We start from the raw sequence: 23,114 nt of genomic DNA on the forward strand, positions 1-23,114 counted from the left end.
TAGCTACCATGAGGTGTTAGCATTAGGCCCTGATCCTGCCAAATAATGCACAAACCCCTATCCCTTCACTGACTTCAAAGTGGGTGTAACTCCATGCATCACTTTGCAGGACTGGGGCTTAAGTGTGTTTATTGACTTTAAGTTTGTCCAGAAGCAGACTGGTGATACGTAAAATTCATTCAAAAGAAAAAAATCATTCATTCATTCAACAGAAAAAAAAAAAGAAACAAAATGGAAAAGGCCACTCTGAATTAATGCTTTTTAATTATTTTAAATCTTTAAAAACAAACTATTAAAAAATTAAGACAATGTGCTGCAAGTTTCTGTACATCTGTATGAAAACAATGAAATTTGTACATCAAAACATTCAATTAAAAGCAACCCTTATTTGACACACATGAACATTTCCCTTTTTTAAAGGGTCCCAAATGGGGAGGGGGAAAAAAAATCCCAGTCAGAAAACCTAGTGTTCTAACACAGTAGAGTTTTGAGGCTGGGAAAACAGATTATTTTAGGCAAGCAACACCAACAATAAGCATTGAATGAACAGAATAAAGAGCAATGAGACAGTATAAATAGCAATTTTTAATCCTGGATCAAAATAAACTAATACACAGAACATCGATCTGTATATGAGAAACATACACTACAATCCTATTCAAGTCATCTTGGTTAGAGGGAATCTCTAAGATAAAACATTATCTGTAGGACCCATTCCTTCCAGAGGGAGTTCCTATGTGGCTAACTAGTCCTGTCCTAGTTAGTCACAGTGGAACATCGCCCAACTTCATAGATACATCACTTTAAGCATTTTAATCACTTTTTCTGCCTACTAAAAACTATAGGACTTGAGCCTGCATGCCTTGCTCAGAGAAAATTATTTTTGGTCTGTATGGGAAATAAACTTAATTGTGAATAGTGACTGTTTTAGTCATGCAGGATTGGCCCTGTAATCTCATCTATTGTTTAACTTCCAATATTTTATTCATAACCGGGAGAAATCAAACTCTCTCCTGATTTAGCAGATATATGTCTTGGGAAACTGGAATCCATAACAGGGTTTGAATGGACAAAGTTATTATTTATTTCTTAGGAATTTCTTGACAAATATTTATTCTACTGTTTTTATGATGGAAACAAATTGTACCTAGGATCCCACTTTTAATAACCTGTTACAGCAACCATCTATCATCAATATTTAGACAGAAATAGACAGTTACGGTTATAGCTAGTTTTCTGATGTTCTGCTGCTACATAATGCAGATGCAGCTACTATATAATGCAGGTGCAGAATCCACAGCACAAACACAGAGAGACAAGGCATTCACTGTTCTTCTCTGCTATATAAAATAGGCACTTTTAAAACCAAATGCAGCGCTCTTGGACTCAAGAACCTTCTGGGCTGTCCCAGATATAATGATTGCTGACCAGCCATGCACTCCCACAGTACCCTAAGACTGTACCACCACAGAGAGTAGTGGTATTTAAATGGGGGAAGGGAAGAAACAATATAAAGGGGCAGGCCCTTCTCTCTAGTGAAGCCGTAGGGATTTTTTTGGTTTGGTCTGTGCTGCCACGCTAAGTGATAAAAGTTGTTACATTGACATTTGGATGAGCTCTAGTGGCAGCTTAGAAAAGATACAGAGTAAAAAAATTCATTGTTGCAATTTCCATTTGGGAAAGAGTCTGGTAGGATGATCGGATTGATTTTTAAGTATTTCAGAGAAGAAGAAGAAAAAAAAAAATAAACAAAACGAATGGCTGTCATGAGTCATGGTCAAATTGTGTCCCTCTTGCTTTTTAAATGACACACTTCAGTTACCCATCAGGTTTCACTATTGCCAGTACTTAAGTTTACAGATGTGGGACTATACAAGCCAGAATGCCTGGGATGCTTCAGCCAACAGTGGACTCTATAGGGCAGCCAGTTTCCCTTTGTAGTGCCACATTAACTTCCAAAATTTACAGCAGTTTTTGTCACCACAAACTGGTTTTCAAATGCCACAGAATCCCAGGTACTCTGGTTATTAAACCTTCATAAGACTTGAACTATTTTAATAGCTATTTTATGGATGTTCCTGAACTTCGTACTTTGCAATGCAACCAGTGCACTGATCCAAAGATGAAAAAAACCACCTCCAGAATCCCTTAAAAAACAACAAAGTCCTTCATTGATAATTCCTTCATAAGTTTAACATTAATGAACCATCAAAATAAATCCAAATTAGTTCTTAACATGTAATATTAATATCTAGATTTTTTTTTAAAGGATCAGTTAAAATAGCAGCAGCAGCATTTTGGAAACGATTATGAAACAGTTAAATTATATTTTTGAGATGCACCAAGATAAAACACAAATCTCAGTTTTGAATGGCTAAAACAATAGATGCTAGTAATTGATATATACAGAAGATCTTTGTGCATTTACTTTTGCTAAAGAGAGTAAAGCCAGTGAACCAGTTTTGGAGCACTTTGACATGTGAATTCTCAGTCTGAAATTTTCACAGATTTATATATTTAAGAAAAAAATTATAACTAAAAAAGAGACACCAACCTGAGTAAAGCTCTATTTAAGCAGAGCAATCATTATTCAATAAATCATGTATTGCACCTTTAAATAAATCCTTATAAAATGTATAAAACAGAAATGTCAGCCAGAAATGGGAGGAGTTGCTTCCCCTCTTCCAACACACACACACACACACACACACTCTCTCTCTCTCTCTCTCTCTCTCATATTAAAGCTCAGAGTGACAAACAACCCTTACCCTCCTTTTCCTCTAGATTGAGGCACTGTGATATAAGGCCTCCGAAGGTTGTGGTGGAATACAAAAAGGGGAAGATCACTACAAAAATCTAGAAGTGTCCCACCAGCAATATTACTACCATTAAAAGTTTAATACTAGCCTTACTTAAAAATCTATATTCTAATTAGAAATCTTAGTACAAAAATATAGGGCTCTGATTATTTTTGTCCACAGAGTAATAACTAGAAAAGGCACAATTTCCAAATATGAACATCCATTTGTAGGAGGCGTTTGTACTCCTTCTTATAAATAAAAAGGACCACTAAGGACAAATCACAATGAAGCATATATCCATCAACTAAGTAATCAGATACAGCAGATAAAATATGTTCCTGACTTTTATATAATATAGTCCACAGCCCACACGCCAGGTATTTCTATATGAAATCATACAAAATTGTAATTAAAAAAGAGCTTGTGTAATTTATTATTTTTTATATTTAAAATCTACTTCACCGTTATACTGTAAACGTTGTTTCACCTACGAGTACTGTGAAGTTCCCAAGATAAAGCAATTCCTCTGTTAACTTACAGCTTCTTTTTACATTAACCCACAACTCCAAATGGCATTTTTACATGGGCATCTTCAAATCAGATATACAAAAGTGAAAAAACAATAAAAGACGCTGTACACAAACACGTACAACAACAGTGCATTTTGTTTTCCTGTGTGCAGGACAGTAATGGCCTTCTAGCAACATTTCTTTCCTCTCTGGTTATGCGTGGTAGCCATTTGCCATCTCATAACTTGGTATAGGTGCAAAATTTTCATAGATTGCCATTGCCGTTGTGTTTTGGTAGATAAGTTCTGATATTTTGTCTTTCTGGGATTTAATAATGTCCAAAACACATTGGTTTAGAAAGATATACTGGTCCTAATGAAAAAAAGAAAGAGTAATGAAGGGTGTTATAGATTGTAACAAACACATCATTCTGAGGATAATGATGTTCATGAATATACAACGTGCTTTTCAGACACTGACCACATGCATTGCAGCACTGACTATTCCTAAAGATCATGTAAAAGTAACAGAAATAATAGTTGCCTCAACAAATCCACAGCTCATTGTGATAAAGGTAAAATTTTGGTCCTGGCTAGAAGCAGAAATATAGTCTAAGGCTATGTTTACACTGGCAGCAGCAAATTCGCTGCCGCTAGATCGATCTTTCATGATTGATTGAGCAGTCAGTGAGACCTGCTCAATCGATGAGGGAGTCAACTGAATAAGTCCACCCCCTCAACTAGCGTAGCGCTGAGCCGATGGGAACAGCTCAGTGCAATGTGAACAGCGCGCAGAAGCAGTCAACGGGAGTTACACAAACTACTCTGTGTGGTTTGCGTAACTCCCGTCGACTGCTGCCGAAATTCTGGGTAAGTGTGAACAAACCCTAAGAGGATTTTGCTCCTCCCAAATTTACGCTCCAATCCTGCAACTGACTCGGTATGGAAGGGACCATGGCACCTGTAGGGAGACCCTAATGACTTCAACACAGTCCACACATTTGGAATCAGTAAAGCCATCGGGGCCTTAAAGTGCACCTCACAATTCAGGAAAAAGAGGATCGTAACTTTTGAAGGAGATTAGAACAAAGTACAGCCAATACAAATACCCTCTGCAAATCAAAGCCAAGGGGGCATTTTCAAGGCGGTAGAGTATTTCCTTCAAGGATTTTGGCTATGCCAACATTCTTACGGCCTCTCACAAAGCCCATGGTGTGGGTTGAACAAACTTAGTTAGTGGCAGAAACAAATGCCTAAAGAAAATTATTTCAGAAGTCATATTTCCATCTGAAAGGTCATAGCTACTATTTTTGCAAGTAATACATAAGAATTACTATGGTTATTTGGGGCAATCGACAAAACCTTGTGTGTCATTCAATTACTGTAATTGTTCTATTGATGATGGATGCCCCCTGGAAGAGGGTGTATATTTGTAACAGCAGCGCAAAGCTGAAACTGAAAATGACGAGGCAAGCGTGTGCAGAGAAAGAAAGAAGAGGATCGAGAGTGGTTGATATTGTTGCTCTCAGGCCCAAGACCCTTTTAAATATCAATCACAGACGACCAACCTCCCCCCTTTGTTAAACTGAAGACATACTATATAATTTTAAGTAATCTGACAGAATATCCTTTAGTTGGTTTTAAAAATATCAAGTTGACAGTGTCCTTTTAACTGTTTGCGCATCAAGTTGAATCTATTCAAAGTAAAAAAAAAAAATTGTTCCTGTCATGATGTGGGTGCAGATGGGAGCAAGGAGCTGAGAGAGGCACATGTACCAGCAGAGGAAGAGACCCAGGTAGTTAGCACTACTTCCAGGTGGAGTGAGGCCTTCCAGATTAACTCCTTATTTGCCTGCCAGTACAATTTCACGTACTATATCTGTCCCAGAGTTGTCCTGCTCATTTTTGTGCTTTCTTACATTCTTATTTTCCTGGTTATTTGAAATGTTATACTTCCTTTTGGTATGTGAAAGACCTACACAAACCTCATGGAATGTTCAGTATGGAGAAGCAGTGAAAATGACCTTACACACAATGCTGTCAAACGCACAAAACAAACAAACCGATAAACAGATGTTGCCGCACACTTGTAATTTGGTGGGAGGCTCTGCATCCAGGTGCTGTGGGCAGTGACTACATGGCAGCCTGAATAACCCCCCCCCTTGTCCCAGGAGCAGTGTCTGTGCTTTCACCTTCTTTCACTTCAGATCTGTCGAAGAGAAGGGGGAGAATGTGCAGAGCTCCCCATCTCTACAGAGATGGAGCTGGGTCTCTCTGGGTGACAGTCAAGTGTGGAGAACTTTAAAGGAGTCACACAGGCCCAACAGCAGTGCTCCAAAATGGTGCTGCCAGCTGGAATAATTTCCCCTCAGCCTCTGGCTCCTTACGGCTCCCCCAGCTCACCACAGGGAATCACTTCGCTTTGTGGTAGCTTTGAGGGTTTTACTATGGACCATTGCTGCAACAGCTTTCATTGGGAAGAGATAGGGCAGGATGTGTGGAAACCTGATTTGGGGATAAACACAGGGGGCTCTGTGACCCTTTAGGGTTTCCATGGGCCCCGCTGGGCATTCCTTTGTTGAGCTGCACAAAAATAGAACATTTTGAAATGTTGGGTATGAACAAGAGAAAGCCTCCGGAGTGGAACATATTTCTGAGCTGTGTATTTATGCGGCCTTTCATGAGCTATTATGCAGTTATTTTCAAGCACGTTGAATGGAAGAGAAATCAGCCTTACCTCCGTTTGCACCATTAAAGGTCGATGCATTCGAAGATCATATACTACTCCATACACATCACTGGTATTCTCCATTTCCATTTGCTGGATCAGATGGTCAATTGCAATGAAAGTACCTGTCCGGCCAACACCAGCACTGCAGTACAATAACTATACATTAGATGGACGCATGATTGCCTTTCACCAATTACTTTCTCTTAATTATATACGCCCCAGGGCCTGATGCAAAGCCACTGAAGTTATTAGCAAGACTTCACTGACTTCAATGGGAATTGGGATCAAGGTCCTTACTCTCAATAGGAGTTTTTATTACCATTGCCAATAGGGCTAGATGATTCCTTCCGGGCTCGCAGAAACCATAAAAATTATATATAAAGTGCTTTGTAAGGCAATTTTTTATGCTGAATTTTCCAGTCTATGAGAGACACCAAAAGGACTACAGCAACAAAACCCCTAATGAACTGTTTACTGTAGTGAAATGCATTTTGGCATCCACACAGTTTTATTGCATTTCTCAGGTATACAGAGAGGCTTTTTCATATAGCATGGCACGATGGACAGTACATATCCTTAAATAGCAAAGCTGTTAAGCTTTTTCAACTGCTTGAAAAGAAACATTTTAATATTTAACTTGCTCTTAAAAGGAAGCCACCGTGGAATTACTGTACCTGCAGTGCACCAGAGTAGGAGACTCTGGGGGATTTTGCCTCATGTTTTCCTGTACTAGATGTCTAAAGTTAATAAGAAGGTCTGTTGTCTCTGGAACACCGTGGTCAGGCCAGGAAGTGAAATGGAACTGGCGTACAGGGTGGCTTGCAGTTGCATTATTCTAAAAGAACGTACATTGAAGATGAGAAATTTGGCCTCGGAAGAATGTTACAAAACTATTAAGGTGGGAAAACATTACAGCTAGTTCAGCTTTATTACAGTTGCCTCCTGTGAACTGTGCACTGCTTTACGGAAATACTGTGCAATTTTCTCTTTATGGCTGAGGAAACCCTTTGCCCAGATAAAAGTTTGAAATTCCCCTTTTTCCCCTTTGCCTTTATATCAGGGTCTCTTTTCTAGCACTGCACCTGCTGGCACAGATGTGAAGCTGTTCGCTGAGACCAGGCTTCTATGTTCACAGTGAAAAATCATTCTTACTCTCTCATTGTGCATCAGCAGGGCTCCCTGGGTGAGTGAGGCCTGCTCATGTCAGTATGGGTTGCAGGACTACAGCATGGGCTCTGCATCACTGCTGCTGGTGATCCCATAATGTGGCTGGCTTCTGTAGGCTTATATTCACGCAGAGATCTATTCATCACAAATGAGGTCCCATATTGACTATTCATCAGCAATCCCATCAAAGGGTTATATAACATAGCACTGAAAGGCCAAATTATGGGCCTGATCAACAGATTCACATACTGTCCTTGACTTCCACATGAGGTCTATTGCTGATACACAGCACAAAGCACCTTAATCAGATCTTAAGCAGCAAGGAAACTAGTGCTATCATGTCCCAAATTAAAACAAGCTTCACTATATTTTTCCTTTAGCTAAGTTTTACTTTTGTTGTGAAGTCTGCAGGAATGATTGCTTTCCCCATTCTGACTTGACTTGGATGGTGAAGTTTCTCTTCACAGAGTTGCAGTAATTATACTTCTACAAACACATTATTGTGTTTTACACACAATGAATTACTCACGTCTTCCACTGTGAAGTCTCTTATTGTCCATTCTGGAAGGACAATTTCTGAGATCAATGATACAGTAATGTCACCATAATTCATGGATCCTTTGTCTGGCCAATATTCTTCACATTTTGTCTGAAAAGAAAGTGATTAAGTTAGTTGTACTGTACAGCAATAATGCAGTAGATTTTATGGAGCACAAAAAAAAGCAAGGCAGGGGAGAAAGCACTGCAAGGATAAATTGTATATTTTCCCTTTTAACCCTAAATTACAGTCCATCCTGGACTTGAGAACATTCAATATATAAGTTGTAAGCTATAATAATAATTATTAGCTTTTGGTAAATTAATAAGAAAACAAGGTAATATAATTTACTCACTTATATAAGATTCCAGCTGACAATAGGTTTAAAGCAATACAAAACACAATTCTGTTCCTGATTTCATTGCTTACTTATGCTTTAATGTCCTCAGGTATACAGGATATTTATAACTCACTACCATTTTTCTATGGTATGAACACAATAGGTTACATTTATCAATAATGTAACTATTGCCCTGTCCAGACACCCTTCCCTGGGCTGTCAACTGCACTAATTACCCCCTTGTGATCTTCAACGACTGCCTCCTGGTCAAATATACTGGGAATTAGTGGGGCTGGAGACAGAAGGAGAAAGCTTACTCTATCTTCCTATCCCAGTGCACCCTGTGCCAAAGTAGTTATAATTTGGTCACATGTATGTCATCTGTTAGATATTGATGACCAGACTCCAAAGGTTCAGAGCACCCACAGATCCTACTGAGGACAAGAGGAGTCATGGATGCTCAGTATCTCTGAATATCTAGTCAACAGAGGTTTATTCTGCTTGGTGCACCTATCTTGTTATCATTAGTGGGACTGTTCAGGTAAATCTCCCATCCATTGAGGGGAAACTGCCTCAAAATATTCTGTCTCTAACATGCAACACGGGTTATAATATTTCTTATAATTATACTTGGCATCCACCCTGCTCCAAAATAACCCAACCCTGGTGACCTCAGCTGGGAGCATGGAAGCAGGGTGACCAGGTGTCTGGGCGCCTCAAGGAGCCTCATCACTTTTGTTTTGAAAAGTTGAAGCAAAATGTTCTTTTTATTCCCCCCCCCCCCCCCCCAAAAAAAATTAAATTTTGGAATTCCCATTCTGTGCGAAATTCAAGGTTTCATTTCAATGCAGAATGACTTTATTTTTTGTGATTTTAGAATTTCCCGCAGACCAGGAATTCCAGGTTCCTATCAGCTGAAAATTCATCATTGTGTGAAAATTTCTATCCTCATGATTTGTGTTTTAAAATGAAAATGAATCAACAGCAGCACAAAGCAACCTGGGTTCAAATATACTTTTTTAAACCAACTTAAACAGTAAAAGTAAGGGTAGTTAAGCACTGGAACAAATTATCTACAGAGGTCGTGGAATCTCCATCACCAGAGGTTTCTAAACATAGGTTAGACAAACACCTGTCAAGGATGGCCTAGATAATACATAGTCCTGCCTTGAATGCAGGGAACTGGACTAGATGGCCTATTGAGGTCTCTTCCAGTCCTCCATTCCTATGAGTCTATGACCTTCTGTGTATGCTGCAAAAGATGTCTTTTTGAAAGGGTTTTTGCAGATTTTTGAAGGCAGTCTCCTGGAACAACGAAGGAAGCTTTTTTGCACAGTTCTTGTCAGACAGATCGTTTAATGTTGCTGGGATTGTGCTGTTAATGAGTGTTAGGGCAACTGAAGCCTGTACAGGTATCCTTTACTATCACAATAAATAAGTACATTATATTCCTCATGATTCAAAACCATTTTTGGTGTTGTTTCGCATGTGCGTCTCATTGCCTTGTTAGTCAACTTCAGCTGTGCAATACTGAGATTAGCCAGATAGTCAGATGAACTTTTTGCCTTTCACTTTTACAAACAGCTTGGCTCCTGCTCTCTCTGCAGCAGAACTTTGCCACTGACTTCAGCAAATTAGGTCCAAATGGAAAGTTAATACATTTAAACATGTACGGTGACAGAGGGTCAAAACAATTGACAGAAAAAACACAAATGAAGCAAAGTTAAGGTTGCTCATCCAGCTTCAGCTCTGACATTTTCTGTCTGAGTGGTTAGCCAAGCAACCAGAACCTTCTCAAGAAGCGAATAAAGTTACTTTACACTTTGCCTTCTAAGACACTATTGAACCACAATCCTGCATTCAGAGCTACGAGGCAATCCAATTTGAGGACTGGGGGCATATTTTCTAGCATTTTTGATGCTTCTGCATTTCTGTTTTTTCAGTACTGATCTGACTTATTGGTTCATCTAGTCAAGCATCCTGCTTTCAGCAAGGGCCATTACCAGATGCTTCAGAGGAAGGCTAAAAAGTCCATAATGTACCTAAACCAATTGTGCAATGCTGAATCCCCCCACAAAAAATCCTGTTATAGCCCAAACAGTATTGACAACATGAAAGTGGATGAAATGAACTTCATGTATGCTCTAAAACAGTGGTTCCCAACCTGTGGTCCGTGGATCCCTGTGGTCTGCGAAGCTACTGGAGGGGGTCCGCGGAAAAGAAAAATAACAACATCCTCATCAAGGAAATGTACAATTTCAAATAAAACTAGAAGTATGTGGTGGTCCATGAAATGTTTGGAAGTTGAAAGGGGGTCCGCACACTCGAGAAGATTGGGAACCACTACTCTAAAATCTTGAAAGACTTTGGGGGTCCCTGGATAAATAGGTGCCATATAAACATAATTGTGTTATTTTTTCCTACTTAGAATGAGTGGATTGCATCTCAAAGGAAAATGAAGTTTTAACAAAAACATACCCTGCCTTGTTCAATACATTTTGTCAGCATAACAATAGCATAGATATTTTTTTCCCAAATCATGCGCCAGAAATCTTGCAAAGTATTGGGTAAGGGACCTTGTGCAGCAATAAATTCTTTCTTGAAGTTGTATCCCTAAAATAAAAATAAAACTACATAACTATTTTTAATTATCAGACAAGAACAACATTTTTAAAGCATCATATAACTTGTCAAGTCTCTCATAAGACAGACACAGTTTTTAATTTCAATGATTTTAGTAGACTTACGGGCATATAGTTTGCATTAATATAATCATCAGCTGGATGATTTTGGATCGAAAGTTTAACACGAGAAATGTCATCTGCAAAAAAAAGTATGATGGTTAGGATTTTAAGCTTTTTGCAAAATGCTACGTATGTTTAAAATAGGAGCCCTGAATAAAGGCTTCAAAATCAATATGCATTTTTAAAATTAGAATATATGTTGTTACAGGAATCAGAACTAGGAAGGGTTTATAATGTAGAATAGATTTAGTGAATGAACAAGTGTTCAGCAAAATAAAATTAATTTTCAGAATATTGAGCAAACTGATCATTTTTAGTAAGGACTATACAGTGTGTGTGTGTATGTGAATAAGATAGGTAGTTTTCAAATGCCATACAATTAAAAGCACAGAAGAATGGGTATGTAAGGAGCGATAAAGTGTAAGCTATTTCATTAGGAGATAATAGCATACATATATATCAATTTAGAATAAAATACACTGGTAGCTATGTAAGATCTCAACAAGCTTGAAATAAATTAGACTAAATCTAGGGTTTGTGGGACACTGAGCTCAGAGGGCATCAGTAATATAGAACATGAAATTTAGTGTCATTTAATTGATGACCACAGTATATAAATGCTTTCTCCCATACTGCCCCTCATTTTTGGGAGAAACTCACTGTAAATATCCACAAAGCAACCTCATTATCCTCCTTGAAATCCCTCCTTAAAATTCTCCTTTGCTGTTACACCAACAAATAACTTGACAGCAGATGGACTGCTGGCGTGCAGAGACCACTGCCTGTCATGCTGACCACTGTTATCTCATTGTTTCCTTGTGCTCCCTCGCCTGTCCGAAGCCACCTGTTGGCTCTTGTTTTATACTTCGATTGTAAGCTTGTTGGGTAGAGCTTTGACATTGATAAACCACCAAAACGGACACACGAGATGTGTGTTGATAGAAAGCTGTTTACGTTTTGTTAATATTATCGTTTATGGAAAGCTGAACAATGTTTATCACAAGTTTATTTATTTGAAACTCACATCAGTACCCATTCTTGAAGCACCTGAGCACCTTTTATCATTAAAAACCATCAGTTACAAAACTAACGCAACCCAAAGCTTTCAACCAGAAACACAACATGGAAAAACAAAAGAAGTGACTTACATGGCAAGACATTATTGTACCTATTTTTTCCTCTGTTCTCAATAAGTTCAGCTGCAAATTTAGGCTGATTAACACCCACAGACCTGAGTTCCTGCAATAAAATAAACAATTTTTTTTTTTTTAGCGATGACACCAGTTTAAAGAGAGGGCAGAGCCAATCACTGGGGCACGCCAACAGTGCTAACACATATGGCATCTCTATAGTAGCGGAAGTATTATGTCTGGAGACGTGGCAATAAAATGAGCTTTTGTTTTTCAAAACAGAGTGCAAAAGAGATAGCAGCACACCTTATAGGGAAGAGAGGAGAATTAATAAACATGTGCTTCCCACAAGTTAATTTTTGCACTTGCTCTAAAATATGCACAACTGATGGTGACTGCATGTTCACTCAAGCCCTGATTCAGCAGAGCACTTAAGTAAGTGCTTAACATTCAGCATGTATTTAAAATCCCGCTGGCTTTCTTATATTTCTTTGCTGAACTGGGGCACGAATATGAACTACGGCTCTCATGGATATGCTAATCATGCAGGGTGAAGAACTGTACACAGGAAGAGGACCTGATTTGGGAATAAGGCGTGGTGTGGAGTTCGGATAAGGAAGAGGAAGGAGGGATGATAACAAAGAAGGCAATGAGGAAAGAGGGGCAGTGTGGAGTATATGGCACTAGAGGATCTGGAGGAGGAAACATAACCTGAAATGAAGGTAGGGCAGAGCTCTGTAGTGCACAATATGTAAAATTAAGGAGTTTGAACTTTATATGGAAAGAGACAGGAAGCCAGTGAATGGCTTTAGGGAGGAGGGAAAAGTATTATGTAATAGCAGACAATAGAGCTATTCAATACTTTTCTGTGAGTGACTGCACTGACAAATGGTTTGTTTCCTGGTTTTGAGTTCTCTCTAGTTATCTTCAGTTTACACACACTTTATAGAAAAATATTTACTGATGTGAGGGAAACAATGTTTAGCATCTCTACAGCAATTTACTGCTCTAAAGCAATTTAAGGTAGCAAAACCCCAGTAAGGAAAGGTTAGTATCATGCCCACCCCCCGATTTGGCAAACAGCTTTCCCAAGGCCACACGCTGAGGTGAGTCAGTCAGTGGTACAGCGTAAATGAGAAATCTGGAGTTCCCGGCTGCAGTGGATGTTCAGACCAGTAGTCTATACCGTCACCCCCCAGACAGGTTTAGGTACACAGGATCTGAAATGTCTCTCTTGCATTTAAAATAGAAGGTAGACAAGGGATATGGATCATTGCTGATGTGAATTCATGGCCCGAGAGACAATTCTGCCACAGTGGTTGCCACGATCGCAGCACTGTGAATTCTGCCATTTATACAGACCTCGCCACTGTGCATTGACAGTTTGTTAGTTCACGCTGATCAGCTGCCTCCTCCTCTACCCGCCACTATCCCTTACAGGGTCTGCCTCTTGATCCTGCCCCTCCCCCAGCCTTTTGCACCCACCCAAACACCTCCAGTCCTGCCTCCCTCTGCGTCTAATGCCCTCTCTGCCTTCTCTATCCCTGCCCTTACCCCTTCTTTCTCCCCAACTTCCACTCTGACTCCCCTCACCCTGCAGACCCCTCTCCACAGTGCAGAGTGCCTAGAGGGGGAAGGGCTCAGTCTTTGCCACCCTCACATCCCCTGTGATGATAGTTCCTGTTCTCTGCCCTCTTCCCCCCTTGTAGGTCCCCCAGTCCTCAACCCCCCATGTCCTCTCTGTCCCCAGCTTGCCCAACCCCCAACCCCACTTCTATCCCCTCCCTGCCTCAATCCCTGACCCCCTTTCCTGTCTCTCTCCCTAGTCTGTTGCTGGGATCTGATGCCCAACCTCAACACTTCGCCAGCGGACCGACGCCCCGCTCTGGAGAAACCCCTTCATCTCGGTAAGAAGAGAGGCACTGCCTGGTGCGCTGGCCAGCTGCTTGGCAGAGATCAGCTCAAGCCTGCTGCTTTCCATCCTGACTGCCCCTCCTCCTGTGATTGGCTGAGGAGGGAGATGGGAAAAGGGGGTGGGATCGGGTGAGCCAGGGAGAAAAGGGGGCTGTGGGAGATTGAGGACTGGAGTCCTACAGGGGGTAAAGAGGGCAGAGAATGGGAACTGTCAGCACAGGGGACCCAGGGGAAGAGGAGGGGCAAAGACCCAGCTGTGCCCCTTCAAGGAGCTCTGCACTGGGGAGAAAAGTCTGTGGGGTTGCTGGGGAGTCAGAGTGTAAGGGGGCACAGAGACAGCAGGCCAGTGCAGGGTCTCCCATAACATGGGCTAACAGTTCATTGTCTTTGATCCACTCCCTTTTAAAAAAGGACTAGTTCAAAGCAAACTAAAAACTGTGAATGCGCCTCTACAGGGTCCATAAGGCTGCAGTGCCCAGAGCATGGAATTATCTGTTTTTTACCATGACAGTGCCGTGAATTATGCATAATTTTACTGAGATAAAATCGTATGCTTTGTACACGTCCAGTCTCTGACACTAAGCACCTCTCCTTTCCCCCCTCCCCTCCCAAAAGCTTGGCTACTCCCCAAAGGGAAGCTATTTTTTTCCTTTGTAAAAATACTTAACTGAACTCTGTAACAACTGGTAATACATACTTCATACTCTTCAGCAAATCCACAGTTCGAGTCAGCTTGCTGTTTCTTAAAGTAGGACTCAAAGTTTTCAACTTTAATTAACTTTGACCTAAACCAAACAAATCCACTTATTAGTATTTGCTATTAGATAAATAAACCATAAATTCAGTTAATGACATTCATTCGTGTTTACAAAATGGGATTTACTTACTTCTTGGGTCTTGAGGAGGGGAAAAAGAAAAAAAAAATGATTAGATACATTTTATTATGTGACTCTAACAGGCTTTATTATACACATCAAACATTGCAAGATTACTAGACATGTAGCTCCAATGCTCTACTTGGCCAAGGAGTTTACAGTGCAATCTAGGAAGGAGGCTGTAAAAAGGTGGCATTAAGTCACCTTTGTGTGTCCCTGATCCCGGATTGGTCGTGTATTAAGTCAATCTCCTGGTATAACTTAAATTGACTGTCAATGGCCTCAAAGGGCTGCTGGGAATCACTGGGATGCCCTGGCCATGCCTTACACGGCATACAAGTCATTTTATGCTGGCTTTACACTACCCGAGGTTCCCCCCATACTGGTGTGACCCTCCCATGTCCAGCTAGACTGGTTTTAAGGCTATTTTGCATTGGTGGCTCAGCACAAAGTAGCCCTCTCACAGGGAGGAATCTAGGCTACAGTGTACAATCTTGCTCAGACCCGGAGAGTGCAGACAGGTCCTGAACACACTGCACTTTGTAATCTGGATTATTGTGTCTAAGGTCATAACAATATAAGGCTAAGATTTTCAAAGCCACCTAAGGGACTTGGTCATCTAATTTTAACAGGAAGTGGGTGTTCAGATCCATTTGGCAGCATTGAAAGTCTCTACATAATTATTTTTAGACAGCAGTAGGTTATGTTTGGTTCTCTGAATTCCACAAGGAAACAATGTGTCCAAAGCTTTAATAGCAGGAACTCCACCTCAGAAAACTGTATAGTACACAATTATCAAAGTTCTGAACAAAGTTCTTGCCAATACTACATAAACTCAGAAAAAAGCAGATGAAAGAATATTTAACTCACCTAATCTGAGAAAAGGACAGCTCATTATTTTTTCCATCTTTCCTGTGGGTCGAGGGGAAGAGATTAGTAGAATTTACACAAAACACAAATGAGATTCCTGCCAGAAGCTCTTTCTGTGCCTGTTTCATGATAGTTTCTCACATGCCATCTGCTCTTGTGCAAGAAGCCTAACTGTGGCTGCCTACACTTACAGTAACCAGTAATATCATTAATAAGAAATATGATCATGAATGAACAATAGACAAGTGTTAGTCTGTTCTAATGGAGTTGAGCAACAGGAAACAGATCCAAGCCTTTCTATGCAGCAATCTTAGCCGCTGATGTAGCTGTACCAGTACACATCCCTGGTTTACACGGGTTCAGCTTTCCCCAGTTTGGAACCAGGATCAACTTCATTACTAAAAATCATGCTGCACCAGTGTAAGCTGTGTCTACACTAAGAATATGCATTAGTGGCTAAAATCCCAGTGTAGAAAAGGTCTTAGAAATATGACTCTAAATGCTGCATAGCGATTTAAGAAGTCAGAAGTTTATTCAATGTGTTTACACCTTTGCCGTATGAATAAAAAGGATCTTCCCAGCTCCAAAGAAAGCTGCTTTCCTGGATCTTTCACTTAGGAAGCAAGTGTTGGTCAAAGATGGAAACTTGTGGGAAGGAACAGCAACCAGAACAAGGTGGCAAAGGAAAATCAAAGAAGGCTTCTATGTCTTTTGGTAGCACTTTAGAATGTATACTCTGAATTATTTGACTAATATCATGAGAAGAAAAATAGCCTTGATGGATGCCAGATTTCTGGAAAAGAATCAGGAATTAGGGACCACTCTCAGCATTTCTCAAATTTCTAGAGGGGCAGAGTGTCTATGTATTTTTTTTTTAAACAAATTTATTAGGACAACATTTGAAAACTTATCTGTTAGATCTTTTCCACTAAGCCTTGCCTTTATCTCCAGAAAGGAAATCTCAGACCAGAATTTGGGTTCCAGCGTGGTCAATCAATAAAAAAAAGTCTATATTGGATATCTACAGGGCTTGTCTACACGATCATTTAGTTTGCGGCAAGCTGGGTTGTAAATCTACCCCACACTAGCTCGCCATGCTGACACACACTAACAGTTCCCTAATATGATGTGATCCATCCAGCTTTGAAAAAATAGCTTAGCGTTAACATACTGAAGTACTAATTACAAATGAGCTCTGTAGTGTGGTACATACATTACATTTAGTCTAATTCTAATCTGAATTACACAAATACCAATGTAACTATGAATTTACATCAGTGTAACAGCAGAATTTGACTCAGTGATACACTATCATGCTGAAGACTTTATTTTTGCAACAAAATCATCTAAGTGAGTTTGAATGATCTACTTTGAATTACTGGGATATAAATTAACATTTTGAATCTATAGAGCTTATTTTAAAACATTGCTTTTTAAAATATATGAAACACGAATAGCAACGACTTCTATCATGCTTTTCATAGTGAGGCGGAAGAGCTAGGTATTAATTATTATTATGGTGAAATACTAGTGCTCTTTACAGAAGTGAATGTAAAAGTTAACATGTGTTACCTTCTCTGTCTCCACAAAACGAATCCCACTACAGAAATTACAGTCAATGCAACCAAAATACTCCCAACAACAGCTCCAGCGATGACACCTTATGGGAGAATAAAAACACAGACATTTCTCATGAATTATCCATCAAATCAACAACAATCCAACATAACAAAACAGGCTACCACAGAAGCTAATGTGAACTTTTAATGTCAAGAGTGATAGAAAACAAGAAAAGGATATGTTTAAAGATTTTCCAAAAAATAAAATGGGTTATCCAAGGCTGTTCACAGACTCATAAGCAGTGATGATAATAATTGATTTTTACCTCCCACTCCAGCTAACGATAATTAACAATTAACTATTAGGAAGATACTGTATTCAGAATGAAGAGATGGTGCAAAACAATCAAGGGGCAGATCATCAGCTAGTGTAAACTGCCATAGTTCCATTCATCTGACTCAAGTTTTATTTAATCACACACAATTTTCAGGGTGATTTCATATTTGTATCTGGATTTCAATTGCAAGAGAAAGCCTGAGTAGTTGCATTTCGAAGCTATCCAACTAAGAGAGCAAATCAGATAGTTTGAGATACCTCTGTTTAAATCTGAACCCACAATTCATTTCACAAACTGTGCCTGGTAAAGAGGACGACAGGTCTCAGTTGAGAGGAAAGTATATCCAAGTGTCATATAAGAAAGTGTCGAAGTGAAAATTACAACCATTACCATTTAGATTTCCACTACCCTGCAGTAAGTTTCATATGCATGAAATGGGTTGACTTATGATGTCTGATTGAATAAAAACTTGGCATTTCTGCACCATCCCTCAACTAAAATTACAGTAGTTTTCTAATTGGCGTTGGAAACCAAGATCGAAGTATTTTATGACCCCACATTTCCCTAATATCTGAACACCTCACAATCTTTAATGTATTTACCTTCACAAAACTCCATGAAATACAAAGCACTATTATTTCCATTTTACACATGGGGAACTGAAACAGAGAATCCAGATTTTCAAAGGTATATAGGCACCAACAGCCAGATAGGCATCTAACCTGCTGGTGCAATTTTGAAAAATGCCACTAGGTACCTATCTGGATCTTTAGGTACTGAAACACATCTGAAAATCTGGCCTAGAGACACAGGAATTAAATAGGTAAATGGGATGAAATTCAATATGGACAAATGCAAAATGTACTTAGGAAGGAACAATCAGTTACACACGTACAAAATGGGAAATGACTGCCTAGGAAGGAGTACTGTGGAAAGGGATCTGGGGTCATAGTGGACCACAAGCTAAATATGAGTCAACAGTGTAATGCTGTTGCAAAAAAAGCAAACATGATTCTGGGATGTATTAGCAGGAGTGTTGTAAGTAAGACACAAGTAGTAATTCTTCCATTCTACTCCATGCTGATTAGGCTTCAACTGGAGTATTGTGTCCAGTTCTGGACGCCACATTTCAGGAAAGATGTGGACAAATTGGAGAAAGTCCAGAGAAGAGCAACAAAAATGATTAAAGGTCTAAAAAACATGACCTATGAGGCAAGACTGAAAGAACCGGGTTTGTTTAGCTTGGAGAAGACAAGACTGAGAGGGGACATGATAACAGCTTTCAAGTACATAAAAAGTTGTTACAAGGAGAAGGGATAAAAATGTTCTTCTTAACCGCTGAGGATAAGACAAGAAGCAAAGGGCTTAAACTGCAGCAAAGAAGGTTTGGGCTGGACATTAGGAAAAACGTCCTGACTGTCAGGGTGGTTAATTACTAGAATAAATTGCCTACAGAGGTTGTAGAATTTCAATTACTGGAGATTTTTAAGAGCGGGTGAGACAAACACCTGTCAGGGATTGTCTAGATATTACTTAGTCCTGCCATGAGTGCAGGGGCCTGGACTAGATGACCTCTTGAGATCCCTTCCAGCCCTATGATTCTATGAAGTCTGTGGCAGAACAGAGAATTGAAGTTAGGTCTCTCAAGTCCCAGCCTAGCATCCTAACCACTGGCTCATCCTTCCTCTCTCTTTCTGTGATACACCTTTAAATGATGCCAATATCAAGTGCTGTTAAGGAATAGCAGAAGAATGGAGCTAAACAAGAAATCCTGGGACTATAGGAGCATGATTCCATCATTTCTTTTCTACATGTAAATCTCTGATTTACAGGGAGTGCAAAAAGACAATAATTGCAAGCTGTAGCTTATCTCTCCAAGTCTTATTGTATCAGCAGCTTTCCACTTTCATTTTAGCATACCCTGGTTTGGGTTTGTTTCGTCACTTTTAATTTTACTGCTGGGGATTATGTAATATATGCATACAAGAGAGTTTGTGTAGAACAGCTGAGCTGTAAATTTACAGACCAATTACACTGTGAAGTTACAGATAAACAGACCCAAGCCGCCTTTCATTGAAGTCAGTGGGTGTTTTGACAAGAATTGAAATGAGAACACAACTGGGCCCAATATATGGAAAACATTCAACGCAACATTTTATTTTAGCTTTACCTGGATCCTGGGGTAATGAAATTGCCTGAGAATAAGGTGTAAATGATACATAGCTTCCGTTTTCAACAATAAGTCCATAATAACCTTTGGTAAATGCAATTTTAGTGAAACCTGCAACACATGCCCTGATGAGAGGGAGGGAAAATGAAATAGTTACGCTAGATTACATTACCGATCTAAGACTGACAAGCAACATGATCTGGTGATCCAATTATTACTTAAATTTCAATTGTAAACTAGGAAATTACAACAAACAATGAGATAAATACCGGTATGAACCAAGTGGTTCCAGCGGCGCATTGTAGTAGCCATATATGGTGGTTTTATTTCCAACTTCCAGTTCATATTGTGAACTACCAGAACGGAAGGAAGAGGAACTCATTTGCCCAGCATCTAAGACATATGTTATGTAAGTGTTTGTTTTCTTTTCCTTGAAGTCATTGTATGTGTAACTCAAGCTGCTATTTGGAGGTTCATTGCCTTCTGAAAAAAAACAAATATACAATAGAGTAGACATCAACTAATGTTTTTGTAAAATTGTATTTTAACATACAGTGACTGGCTCGAGGGCAATAGCAGTAAAATACTGCCTAGTGATTATGATTATTCCAGGAAACGTGGAATATGTCTCAAATTAAAGGCTGAAAGCAATATGCACAATCTCAGATACTCTTTTCACTGTAAAATAAATTTATTTTGCCCCAGAGAATGTCACTGTTTTAATATCCTTTTGCTTTTAATTTTTTAAGTATGCTGAAGACTGGATATACAAAGTAACAACTCCTCTGCAGAAAACTACCTGTGCTGAAGTCTTCTGTACTGAAATGTCACTGCACACTGCTGATGTCCTTCTAGGACAGTCTTCACTAGACAAATTAGATCATGTTAGAATCTGACCTGGAGGAGCCACATTAACTAACAATATTAAAACACAGCTTTGCAGTCAGCGTAGACAGGGACAAGCTGTGTTTAACCATAATCAGTTGACACATACAGGTTTACCACAGCCAGCTGACAAGACGTTCAACACAACTTGTCTGGCACAGGGTGACTTTAAGGATGGCCCTTTAAGGGGAAATGGGTCCAGTCTCATCTGTGACACACTCACCTGCCTCCCCAGGTGAAGAAAACAAACAAAGTCACATAACAGGCAGGTCATGTGGCTAAATCAGGCCTTCTGGGGTGGAGATAAAACAGAAGCTTGTAGCTGACCAAAAGGGGTGAAGGTAGGCTGCAGGTAGAAAACCCTGGGAGTCACTACTTGGTATAGAGCAGGAAGAGACTCAGAGAAGCCCAGGAGAGCACGAGGAGTAAGGATGAAAAGACGGCAGGCTGGAGAGTGTCTAGAGTTCGAAGAAAGAACACTGACAGACCCTCAGGAAGGAGGGGCTGTGTCCAGCTTGAGAGAGGGGTGGGTGGAAGACTCTTGGGTTTGTTTTGGAGCTGGAGACCCTGGAAGAGGTGGACTTTTTCTTTAATGACTTAGCTTTCTGTAGTGGCTTTGGACCCTCAGCTACTGCAGGAACCAAACGAGGCTCCGAGATGGGATGATCTAGACTGAGTGGGAGAAACTAAAGCAGCAGTTAGCCCAAAGCCAGACCTGGTAGGCGGTGTCTCCAATGGCTGCAAAGCTGTGCTTGATACTGAGTCAGAACATGTCCTTGAGGAGTTAACAAATAGGACCTAATTTGGTAGTGGAGACAAGTTCTCAGTACGCCAGGATTTAGCACATAAACCTCAAGAGCCTGAAACGTAAGGGCTGCTTTCGGCCTCTTTTTGCCGTTGGGAGAGATTAGAGGAACTGGTCAACACAGACCAAATGCCAGTTGTTGGAGAATCCTCCTAGTCTAGAGGACTCTGAAGAATTGGTTACTGTGTTGACTGGACTCTTAATGTGGGGCATCAGGAATGCCATCAAGCCATTCAATCACTTTAAATCAAATTGCTTAAATAATGTTCTAAACATAATTTTTAATCTAATGGTACGTATTCTGGGGTGAAGATGGAGTGGGTAACATGGTATAAAAACACTTTATAGCACAAAACGTGAAGCAAGGTTGTCCAAATACATTAGGCTGTTTCTCCCCATCCCTGTCCTATGATTCTATCATGGAAAGAATTCCTGGATTTTGTAGCAGATTATGTTGCTAGCTAATGCAGGTAAAAACTATGAAGTAACAATGCATTTCAAATTATTAGCTCTCAGAGACAAGCTTACAGCACACACAGTGAGTTAAATGTTCAGCGTGTTATGTGAAGCGGGAGTATCTTGCTATTGTTAGTGGAAAAAATGGTTATTTACCTTCCGTAACTCTTGTTCTTCGAGATGTGTTGTTTATATCCATTCTAAGCAGGTGTGCGCGCGCACTACGTACACAGTTGTCGGAAGGCTTTTCCCTCAGCAGTACCCATCAGGTTGGTGCAGGCGCTGTATATAGGGACCCGCCAACCCGCTGCCTCTCCAGTTCCTTCTTGCCGATCGGCTCTGACAAGAGGGGTAGGCAGGTGGGTCTTGGAATGGACATGAACAACACATCTTGAAGAACAACAGTTACAGATGGTAAGTAACCATTTTTTCTTCTTTGAGCGCTTGCTCATGTCGATTCCAAGCAGGTGATTTCCAAGCAGACCAACGGAGGAGGGGTCGGAGCTCACGAGATTGCCGACTGGAGCGTTGCTCTACCAAATGCTGCAACGTCTCTGGCATGCTGGGTAACAGCATAATGCAAAGTAAATGTGTGTATAGAGGACCAGGTTGTGGCCTTACAGATCTCCTGTGTGGGGATGTGGGCCAGGAACGCTGCTGACGAAACCTGAGCTCTTGCGGAGTGCGCCGTGAGAACTGGGGCTGGCACCTTGGCTAGCTTGTAACATGCCCTTATACATGAGGTAATCCAGGATGAAATCCTCTGAGAGGACACTGGAAGTCTTTTCATCCTTTCTGCTACAGCAATAAAGAGCTGATTTACGAAAGCACCCATCTGACATCCAAGGAGTGGAGACTATGTTCCGTGCTGCTGGCATGCAGCTTTGGAAAGAACACTGGTAAGAAAATCTCTTTCAGCGTGAAATTGAGAGAGCACTTTGGGCAGGAAAGCCAGGTGTGGGTGCAATTGTACTTTGTCCTTATGGAATACTGTATATGGGGGCTCTGAGGTTAACGCCTTCAGTTCAGACACTTTCCTTGCCGAGGTGATAGCAACAAGGAAGGCTACCTTCCACGAGAGGTACCACAGAGAACATGAAGCTAGGGACTTGAAAGGGGGGCCCATCAACTTATTGAGCACCAGGTCAAGATCCCGTGTTGGAACTGGATGATGTACTGGAGGATAAAATCTTTCTAAGCCCTTGAGGAAACAGGACACCATAGGGTTGGCAAATATTGAATGGCCCCTTTCTCCCGGGTAGAAGGCGGAGACAGCCGCCAAG

At 40.4% G+C, this 23,114-nt stretch overlaps 1 protein-coding gene across 1 annotated transcript in view; it reads right to left on the bottom strand.

Annotated features, from left to right (window-relative positions):
* Window positions 1-245: 245 nt before the first annotated feature.
* The window catches only part of PTPRJ (protein tyrosine phosphatase receptor type J), a 122,706-nt gene continuing 99,837 nt past the window's right edge, over window positions 246-23,114 (bottom strand). The window contains exons 14-26 of the mRNA XM_067540634.1: window positions 19,955-20,168; window positions 19,686-19,810; window positions 17,191-17,278; window positions 15,619-15,660; window positions 14,761-14,769; window positions 14,571-14,658; window positions 11,978-12,068; window positions 10,833-10,906; window positions 10,564-10,698; window positions 7,737-7,856; window positions 6,715-6,875; window positions 6,047-6,182; window positions 246-3,682 (exon numbers count right to left, since the gene is read on the bottom strand). Coding sequence (XP_067396735.1) covers window positions 3,524-3,682; window positions 6,047-6,182; window positions 6,715-6,875; window positions 7,737-7,856; window positions 10,564-10,698; window positions 10,833-10,906; window positions 11,978-12,068; window positions 14,571-14,658; window positions 14,761-14,769; window positions 15,619-15,660; window positions 17,191-17,278; window positions 19,686-19,810; window positions 19,955-20,168 — 1,442 coding nt within the window. The 3' untranslated portion in view covers window positions 246-3,523. The remainder of the gene's footprint in view (window positions 3,683-6,046; window positions 6,183-6,714; window positions 6,876-7,736; window positions 7,857-10,563; window positions 10,699-10,832; window positions 10,907-11,977; window positions 12,069-14,570; window positions 14,659-14,760; window positions 14,770-15,618; window positions 15,661-17,190; window positions 17,279-19,685; window positions 19,811-19,954; window positions 20,169-23,114) is intronic.

This window comes from Emydura macquarii, unplaced genomic scaffold (assembly GCF_026122565.2).
Source record: "Emydura macquarii macquarii isolate MOO-44397 ecotype Brisbane River unplaced genomic scaffold, CSIRO-AGI_Emac_v2 contig_587, whole genome shotgun sequence".
Taxonomy (NCBI): domain Eukaryota; kingdom Metazoa; phylum Chordata; order Testudines; family Chelidae; genus Emydura; species Emydura macquarii.